Source organism: Drosophila sulfurigaster, chromosome 3 (genome assembly GCF_023558435.1).
Source record: "Drosophila sulfurigaster albostrigata strain 15112-1811.04 chromosome 3, ASM2355843v2, whole genome shotgun sequence".
In the NCBI taxonomy this organism is placed as follows: domain Eukaryota; kingdom Metazoa; phylum Arthropoda; class Insecta; order Diptera; family Drosophilidae; genus Drosophila; species Drosophila sulfurigaster.
The window spans coordinates 34,215,344-34,225,199 of NC_084883.1; the positions used below are offsets into that span (position 1 = coordinate 34,215,344).

Here is a 9,856-nt window from a genome sequence, read left to right on the forward strand (position 1 = left end):
CTTGTTCAACTGTTTAGCTGCTTCTCGCGCATGTCTGCCAACTTGGTTCCTTTAGTTTTGCTTGGATTGATGGACACATAGCAAAGGATAAGCGCAGCTCAGTCTGTGGAGCACCAAGCACCAAGTGCTTGAAATCTGCACTCCTGACAAGTCCAACTGACAGCTGTCCTATTTAGCCTCAACTTATGCGGTCGACAAACTTTTGTTAAAGTGTTATAAACCATTTTACCGCAAGTCAGTTTATAGCTTGATGGGGCGCATACTTCTTAACTTGCATTAAGCAGACTAATTAGAATTAGATTTCCTTAAATATACACCATTTTATTATCCAGGAAGAGAGTAAAAAGAGGCAATCAAGGCAGATTCATATGTATATAGTTATATTTATATATTCCTCATCAATATCAACTGAGTATAATAAAATGACTTATTAAAATCAGCACCTAATTGGTCATCATCGACTGATTTGAAATGTTAATCAGAAAATTTATAAATATTAAAACAAATAAAAGATAAGTATTGAACTTAAATCATCATACTTTTTACAAATTTCAAGCCTTTATTTGTTTCCAGTTCAGATTTTCATTAATGCTTCAAATAGATTTACGAGCTGACAAAACATGTTATGATTTTATTTCAATAAAATTCAAATTCAATAGAGGAAAAAGCAATTCTGCTGGTTGTTCCTGATTCATCTTGAGGTTGCTTCAAAGTTTGTTCAACTTTAGACTCCTGTTGTTATTGCTGTTAATCAAAATGTTGGAGAGTCACAAGCAGAAACTTGTGACTGACGTTACCTGATTTAACGATTATAATATTTGTATCTTAAGTATTATTTTCTTTAACTCCAATAACTATAAAGATTCACTATTACTAATTTTTATATAAGTAACAACTTGTTCAAATCTTATGATTACTTCAGCTATAGCATCTCTGACTCCTTAATTTCAATAAGTTCTTAATATTACGTTTTAGCACTTAAGTGTAAGGCAGGCAAACAAAACTGTGTTCCGTGTGAATAAGTTAATTAATAAATTATTACATGTGTTACATAAAATTTACAAGCAGCAAAACCAAATATCATAACATATCTTGGCTTTGTATACACATGTGCTAAGTGTTAACAGCTGCAAAATATAAAAATAAAATATAATGACGTAGTTAAACAAATTGGAGTCTGAACTTAAATCTCGGAGTCTCTTGGGCGAATCATCATTTTGACGGAGCTTAAAGATTTGTAGCCCTTCCAGTTGTACCACCAGATGCTTTCCATATTTTCCACTTGCGAATCAAAGTATTTGCCAAAAAGATTACTGTGAATAACAAATCAAAGTTATATTCCATTCTTTCAATGACTAATGTGTTACCTTTACCTATTGGCATACAAATTGAACCAACCGCCACTTGAATAGTATTTCGCACAATTTCCATATGACCAATTATCGTTATCCCAGTCGAAGGTTGTAAATTTATCTCGAAGATTATATCGCAACGCATCTCCAGCATTACCCGAATAGGATCCCAGAGAATTCAGTCTATATTCATCTTCATCGCTGTCTATGATAAAATTATCATAGTGAGCATAGCGAACGTGATTATGGAAATCCATAAGCTCAATACGCAACTCAAAGCGCTCCGATGTTGTCATCTGATGCAATGCCTCCAATCCAATGAAGAACTCTCCCTGCAGCTTACCAAAACCATTGCGATAGTCAGACCAGTTCCTATAAAAATTTTCACTGCCATTGAATCGTGTTTGCACCACTGTCCAACCACCTTCATCGCATAGCACTTCAAGTCTGCCCACATTGGGAACCTTTACCTTATGAATTGATTTCTTATAGAGAGAAGACAATTTGTTGGCAACTCTTGTATAATCAATTCCATCGTCTGATTAGCATGAGCCTCGTCCGCTGAAAACTGAAGTAATTCATCAGATTGTTCGTTGTTTTCGGGACATGTCTTTTGCTCCAGCTCCTTAATGAGATCATCCTTTTGTTGGATCGCCTCATTGAACAAATTTTCATTAGTCTTAAGAGCCGCTAACTGATTCTCCAATTCGAAAATCTGCTCATCCTTAGAGTTGACAAGATTTTCACAGTTGTCAAGTTTAGTCTTTGTTTCCGCAATGTTCTCCAGAAACAATAACATTTTGAAACAATAACCATCGCATTGATTACTCACTTTAACAATTTTCTATAATATAATATTATAAATGAATTTTAGTTTAAATCGTTTAATCTCCTACGATTTTGCAATGCTCACTCACATAATTTATATTATTGGAATTGCTTTTTTGCTGCCACAAACCCGAAAAGCAACAACAACTTGAAAATCATCACGTATTTAATTCTCATTTTCGTCTCGTTCTCGACTGCGTTTGAAAGTAAACTAAAGCTGAGTCTCAAATGCCAGCTGCATATAACGAAATAAATGGACTCTCTTATCGCAAACTGTTTACATTATGTAGTTCTTTTTGTTGAGCTCGTATTTGATTCTGTAAAAGTAATTGAACCCAGTCTTAAAACATCCGGCAGCAGCAAAGATCGAGGAAGAAGCCGATTCGAAATTCCAAGTAATTCAGAAACAGATAACGAAAATTGTATTTTCTACAAGTGATAAACCCCTTTAAAGTGGAACAAAGTAGGTATTAACATATGTTTGTAACTATTCGAATACTCAAAGCATATTTACATTAGTTTAAGTATCTAAGTTATCCATGTTAAGAGTCTAGAGACTGTAATAGTAAAGTTCTAGTGGATTTAAAAATTGTTTCATATAACTAATAATAATAGTAATCATGCTATGTAGATTTATGTCATATTTTGAATACTCTACGCATAGCATCACATGCTTGCTACACGCAGGTCAGTTTTTTTTAGATTTATTTATAGAATGACGCAGTTGAATTCTTATCGCTAAACGCTATGCCTAGGTCAGTTTCTTGCCAGCATTGACAATATACATATGTACATATACATATATGAATGGAAAAATCTAACAGTTGTATGAATAAATGCACAATACCTATTTAAAAATATTTTCATTTAATGTTTACAACTGCTTCCCATTTGGTAGAAAAGTATAAGCATATAACTCATGGCCAACAGGAAATGTATGTAATGCATATCTGGTATTTTTTGAGTCTCTGGTATATTTTTACTATCGTATTATATGTAAATATAGCAAATATACATTTTGGTATATTTAAGAATTTTCGTGGTATTTCATTTGATATTTATTTTCTGTGAAGTTTCATCTGGCGGCCGTTAATATTGAGTGAGAATAATCGGGAGTTTTCGATTCAATTTGAATTGATTAAAGCTTTTGAATCTTATCAATTTCTTGTTCACTTGACTCTCAATTCGGGTTCTATTCAAAATTTCGAAGAGAGAGAAGAGTGCAAGTAAATTTGGTCGTTGCTTTGCATTTTGAAAATTCTCTATGCTCGCTTCAAAGCAATCTATATTTAGATTACCCTTTTCATTATCTGTGGCCTCAAGCTTTTTACTCAAATTGTATTAGATTCAAAGCTGAAGACTGTGGCAAGTATTTCAAAAATATTTTAAATTAGAGAAGTCAAAATGGTTATAAATCAGATATGTAATGCAATTTCTTTTATTTTCTTTGGTTAAATGCACAAAATAAAGCTGAGTTACAAACTAATTCGCACTATATAGTTCAAAACACTTTTAAGATCAAAAGCTGTCGATGATTTTTTTTAGTGGAATTACGTAAATTATCTCTTTTAGATTACAAAAAGCGCAAACTCCTCGTTTTAACAAAATCATTGGTTAAGGGTGTATGGATGAATAAAAAGTGTATGTCAACATATTAATTTTTCGCAACAACTTACAACGGTACAGTAGTAATATTAAAAACGAACTAACGTTGTTGTTTCACAACAAACATTATCTACAATTTATTAGCAGTGCGTCACACAGCTCGGATTTTCTTTGGTTATGTTTGTCATAGTATTGCATATGAGTATACTAATTTCGTTCCTTTTTTTCTGGGCGCATTGCAATTTTTACAGCTTTCCAGGTCTTATTGTCCTTCCACCATATGCCATGCTCATCCATCACTTCAGAGTGTAAATATTTGCCAAAGAGATTCCTGTGAAAAGCAATGAGAATTATAATCTATTGTTTCGTAAATTTCAGTTCATAACTTACATAGTGGCCACCTTATCGAACCATCCGGCACTTGAATAATGCACAGCACAATTTCCCTCGACCCATTTATCGTTATCCGAATCAAAAGTTGTGAATTTCTGTCCAATATTAGACTCAAAGGCATTTTCAAGATTGCCATGATGGCCTCCTATAGACTTCAAGCTATATTTCTCCTGTTCACTGCCTATAATAAAATTGCTATAATCCGCATGGTAAACATAATCGTCGAAGCTCGTAAGCTCGATGCGTATGTCATAGCCTTGAGATGATGTCATCTGATGCAATACCTCCAAACCTATAAAGAACTCGTCCTCTAGGTAACCAAATCCACTGCGATATTCGTACCACTTTCTATAAAAATTTTCACTACCGTTGAATCGATTGAGAATCACTATCCAACCAAATTCATCACATAATACCATATGATTGCCCACATTGGGCACCCATATCTCATAAATGTAAGTTGATTCTGCATATTTAAGGCAATTCAAAGGTAAGTCTTGAATTTGCAAATCGTCCGTCTTATTTAGAGTAGAATCCTTGAAAGCCTCAATAGGGTCATTCCCATAGTCCTCAAATAAATCATCTTCTATCTGACTAGCATTGGAAAGCCAATTCAAAGTGTTGTAATTTAAGTCTTGTAGATTGAAATCATCAGTTGTCTTATTAATTTGGGCTTCAAACAATGAAACACCTGATTCTTCGATGTTGGAACAAATTCTATTTTGTTTGATCTTCACATTATGTCTTTCAAGATCAGCCAGTTTCTTCTTCAATTCTAAAATCTGTTCATTTTTGGACTGAATCAGATCTTCATAGTTGTTGAGTTTGAACTTTGTTTCCTCTATGGTCGGCAGTAAATTCTTCAGAGTATTGAAACAATAAGCATCGCATCGATCATTTGAGGCATCTTCCTGCAGTTAAAAGTACTTATTTAATTTTAGTGTATTGAATCTTTTGGATTTTCACAAATCTCACATAAACGCTTGAATTGGATCTGTTCTGTGCTGTTACACACCCAAAGAGTAGCAAAAATGTTAGAATAATAACGTAATTAATTCGCATTTTGAAATTTTCCGTCGTGTGTTCGAAAGCAGACTGAAGCTAAGATTTATATGCCAGCATCATTTAACGCATAAAATGGACTGTTCTTATCACAAATTCAACTCTCTCGAAAAACACGAATTTGGTAGGGTGATAATTTTTCATTTAATTTAGTGCCATTTAAGAAGGCGAATGACGTAAGCCACAATAGAAAAATAGACATACTACATATTTACATACATACTTATATGGAAATAGCTTATTCTCTCTCTTAGTTATTTCTCAGCTATTCCAGCAACCAAAATATAAGTACATTTATTTTTAAAATGACTGTAGTTATAGACGTTCTTATTATAAATGTATCTCAGTAGAAATGAGTGAAATACACTGTATAAAAAATAAGTTACGAATGATGGCAATACAAAAATCGTAAAAAGTTAATTTTATTTTAAATTAATAATATTTCAATGGCGGATAAGTCCCATTGAACAGTGTTTAAAATAAAAATTTGGACTCTTACTTAATTGTTAAATGCCAAAAACACAATTTAGTTTTGAGAGGTGATCCTTGTCTTTAAATTGTTTTGTTATAGTTTAATATTCTCTACATTTTTGGTGATCATCTTACGGTCAACGAACTCGTGATAAGACTTTATTTTTAGATGCATCGGAGAACAAGAAAATAAACCCGGCTTTAGGATTTAAAAATAACAGAAATACAAATACATATGTATGTATGTACATAACTGCACAGACAACCGACAATTATCAAAACATTTTGGCTTGACTGGCTGCCTTTCTTTCAACAAGTGGTAAAAATAGTGTTGTTTTGTAATTTAGTATCGTGCTTGAATTAATATCAAACAGAATTAATTAATTAAACAAATGAATACATTTTTTTTATTTACGACTGAGAGATAAAGAAAATATAAAATAATGAATACTTATGTAATTGCGCTAATCGATTGTCAAAGTAAACTTTCCTTGATCGTCTCTATCGCACTTATTCATTATTATAATATATGCATGTTTGTACATGCATAAGTACATAGTTCAATGTATAGGTTTTCGTTATGATGATATTGACACTGTTGTTTCTCGTATGTAACTTACAAGTGCATGTTTTGTCTATTTGATGAGAAATAATACTCCTGGCAAAACTGAAAATAAAATTGCACATATGTTTTTCGTAGAGAATCAATATATTTAGTCAGAATATCGATGTAATATCGATATACTAATGGCACGATTGATCGACAGCGGATGGGATATCGATGACATGAAGACCGCGTCGCCTAGAAACAACGAAAGTGAACAAATGTGCATTGAGCACTAACAATGTAGAATTGAAATAAATGACACAAGGCTTTTTCTGTTCATAATCATAAGTTGAAAATAAACTAAAGATAAGGCACTCGAAATATAGCCCGACTTTTTAGTGTCAGTCCTTATTCGTTTTAATAGTTTTCTTTTATAAAGCAGTATGAAAATCTACCTTTGTAATCTGTTCAAAAGGAGAAAATATATTATTGAATCTGATTAAAAGACTGTACTGCAATGTATGTGAATATAACCTAATTTGGATTATTATAAAGGATAGTATATGACTTAGCCAAATTCTTCAAAACTTCATTGTTATTTTTGGTTAATATATCTTGAAATACATTATTTATATTATCTTAGATTCATCTCAAACTGAAGATTTTATGGTGATGTTGTGCCAATGAGGAAAATGTGTGAATGAGAATTTGACTTAATTTTCTGACTGTCTTGGGCGGATCATCATTTTCACAGAGCTTAACGATTTGTAGCCCTTCCAGTTGTACCACCAAATTCCCTCCACACTATAGGCTTGCGAGTCTAAGTATTTGCCAAAGAGATTACTGTGGAAAACATTAAAAATAAATTTCCATTCTTTTGTTGATTATGCTGTTAATTTACCTATTGGCATACAAGTTGAACCATCCGCCACTTGCATAATAGTTGGCACAATTACCATTCCAGCCATCGTTATCCCAATCGAATGTTGTAAATTTATCATTTAGGTTGTATCGCAAAGCATCTCCAGCATTACCCGAATAGGATCCCAGCGACTTCAGATTGTACTCTTCCTCTTCGCTGCCTATGACAAAATGGTCATAACGAGCATAACGAACATGAGTTGGTAAATGCATAAGCTCAATATATAACTCATACGGCTCCGATGTTGTCATCTGATGCAATGCCTCCAATCCAATAAAGAACTCTCCCTGCAGCTTACCAAAACCATTGCGATAATCAGTCCAGTTCCTATAAAAATTTTCACTACCATTGAATCGTCTCTGAACCACTGTCCAACCACCTTCATCGCAGAGCACCTTAAGTCTGCCAACATTGGGTACTTCTACATCATTAATACCAGTTGAATTCTCATAGATAAGACAATTTGTTGGCAACTCTTGTATAATCAATTCATTTGTCTGATTAGCACTATCCTCATTTGCTGGGACCTGAAGTAATGCAGCTGATTTTTCGACATTGTTTTCTGGACAGGTCTTTTGCTCCAGCTCCTGAATCAGATCATCCTTCTGTTGGATCGTCTCATTGCACAAATTCTCATTAGTCTTAAGAGCCGCTAACTGATTCTGCAATTCGAAAATCTGCTCATCCTTAGAGTTGACAAGATTTTCATAGTTGTCAAGTTTAGTCTTTGTTTCCGCAATGTTCTCCAGAATAGGCTTCAGCATTTTGAAACAATAACCATCGCATTGATTACTCGCTTCAACAATTTTCTATAATATTATAAATGAATTTTGGTTAAAATCGTTTAATCTCCTACGATTTCGCAATGCTCACTCACATAATTTATATTATTAGAATTGCTTTTTGCCGTCACAAACCCGAAAAGCAACAACAACTTTAAAATCATCACGTATTTAATTCGCATTTTCGTCTCGTTCTCGACTGCGTTTTAAAGTAAACTAAAGCTGAGTCTCAAATACCAGCTGCTTATAACGAATGAAATGGACTCTCTTATCGCAAACTGTTTACATTATGTTGCTACGATTTTGATGCATCAGCGGAATTTAGCTTCGATCGCTCGTATTTGAATCAATACACGAACGTGATATTCTCTCAATCTGGCCACAGAAAAACTCGGGGAAGAACCCGATTCTAAATTTCGCTAATGTGAACAAAGGCAAATGAATATGCAGTCCCTATGTAATCTTCTTCTTCTTTTTATACCCATTTGTTAGAAAAAAGAGCGGGTATAAATGTTGATTCACGTAAAGTATATTTAAAATATAATAAATTTACTTATTTAGTTAATTCAATATTTTGGAAATCATTTTTCACATCAAACATTTAAGAAAAATTTCTGAAATTGCTAAACAGGGAGTGTTGTAGCATAACTCTCACGATTTATTAAGAATTAAAAAGCAAATCAGCACAAATTATAGTTTAGCATTGTGCCCACTAAATGAAATTGACATTACTTAAGGTAATAGGTACTTGTGACAAACAATGTATGAATTAATGTTGAGTGTCTTCTTGAATATTATTCAAGGAATTTAATGCGCAAAAATTTAAAAAATGTTTACGCAACAAAACGAAATTAAATCTAGCATTATTTTTTACAAAGTTCTTGTTGACAATCCTCATTCAGTATTGAAAACTAAATTCAAAATGTTTTTGATGTTTATGTTTGTTTAAAATGCTCTGCACAAATTACAATAGTTTGCTCATCCTCAGTCTATTAACATGATTTGGATTTAGGTATTTCTTTTGCATTTACAAGTAATGAGTTGGCTTTGGAAACGCTTGTTTGTCTGCCTGCCTTTGGTCGCGTCTAGACCAATTAATAATATTTCGTGTCAAGTAGAATATTAGACAAAAGCGCCGAAAAGCGCCATGACAATAAACAAATGCGCTGGCATTTGGTTTATGTTTAAACAGAAAAAAGTAAGCAACAAAAAACGAGAGGGAAAAGAAGCGCAAACAAAAGGGAATTCAAAAGTGAAGCAGAGCTTTGTGTGTCTCGGGTTCGGTCTGTGCCCCAAACTGAGATTAATACGCTGATTAAGGCGCAGTCAGTGCTGCGTTTTAATTAGCGGGCCAAAGTAAATTGAGCTGTCAAGTGTGCGAATGAGCCCTTGAGCCGGGCTCAGACATAGCCTTAGCGATTAGTTGATTGAGTAAGTAAGAGCTAGCAAGGTTTCTTTGGTTTGATTTCGTCGGGCGGACAAAGGGGTTCCATTTATTTTTTAGTAGTATTTGCATAGCATTCTGGCAATTACTTAGGAATTGCGTGTACCACATAAAATGTTTGCCATTATTATTTTATTTCGCCTGTCGGTTAAACGCAACTCAATTAGTCGCCGTGCACGGCATAGTAGTAAACTTTGTTACTACTGCGATGATGACCATGCCCACTTTGCCTATGTAAAAACCAGAAAACAGGGGCAGATACGCCGTGCCACAATATGCAAACATTACACGAAACGTTTTTGTGAGGGGGAGGGCTTAAATGAATTTATCACGTGCCGAAATAAAGCGTCAGGTTCCGCCTAGGTAGCGTAATTAATTGAATTTGAAAATGGCAGCGCCTAAAAGTTCAGCAAAACCCAGAAATGGCAAACTTCATTTCCAAACTGTTTG

General features: G+C 33.8%; 2 protein-coding genes across 4 annotated transcripts; both read right to left on the bottom strand.

The window, feature by feature from the left end:
• Positions 1-638: 638 nt before the first annotated feature.
• LOC133842753 (fibrinogen-like protein 1) lies at positions 639-8,223 on the bottom strand. 3 transcript variants are annotated; one of them, XM_062275968.1, is made up of 3 exons: positions 8,058-8,223; positions 1,374-2,196; positions 639-1,313 (listed from the first exon to the last, which is right to left on the bottom strand). In XM_062275968.1, exons 2-3 carry the CDS (start codon positions 1,646-1,648, stop codon positions 1,184-1,186), a joined length of 405 nt encoding a protein of 134 aa, XP_062131952.1. In that variant the 5' UTR covers positions 1,649-2,196; positions 8,058-8,223; the 3' UTR covers positions 639-1,183. The 3 variants fall into 3 exon arrangements, with proteins under 3 accessions (XP_062131952.1, XP_062131951.1, XP_062131950.1); XM_062275967.1 differs by lacking the exon at positions 1,374-2,196 and adding an exon at positions 7,160-7,989 and having other exon boundaries at positions 1,169-1,313; positions 8,058-8,204; XM_062275966.1 differs by lacking the exons at positions 639-1,313; positions 1,374-2,196 and adding exons at positions 6,823-7,101; positions 7,160-7,989 and having other exon boundaries at positions 8,058-8,202.
• On the bottom strand, positions 3,876-5,841 carry LOC133844377 (microfibril-associated glycoprotein 4-like). The gene is made up of 3 exons (XM_062278329.1): positions 5,827-5,841; positions 4,176-5,089; positions 3,876-4,116 (listed from the first exon to the last, which is right to left on the bottom strand). The coding sequence occupies exons 1-3, from the start codon at positions 5,839-5,841 to the stop codon at positions 3,993-3,995; spliced, it is 1,053 nt and encodes a 350-aa protein (XP_062134313.1). The 3' UTR covers positions 3,876-3,992.
• Positions 8,224-9,856: the final 1,633 nt, after the last annotated feature.

Bases quoted from the DNA above. Each gene is read 5' to 3' on its own strand.
- LOC133844377 (XM_062278329.1), bottom strand. The intron at 4,117-4,175 runs GTAAGTTATGAA...TGCTTTTCACAG, and splicing joins TTCGATAAGGTGGCCACTAT to GAATCTCTTTGGCAAATATT.
- LOC133842753 (XM_062275967.1), bottom strand. From the start codon at position 8,144: ATGCGAATTAAATACGTGATGATTTTAAAGTTGTTGTTGCTTTTCGGG. The intron at 7,990-8,057 runs GTGAGTGAGCAT...ATAATATTATAG, and splicing joins ATTCTAATAATATAAATTAT to AAAATTGTTGAAGCGAGTAA. The intron at 1,314-7,159 runs GTAAATTAACAG...TGTTATTCACAG, and splicing joins TTCAACTTGTATGCCAATAG to TAATCTTTTTGGCAAATACT.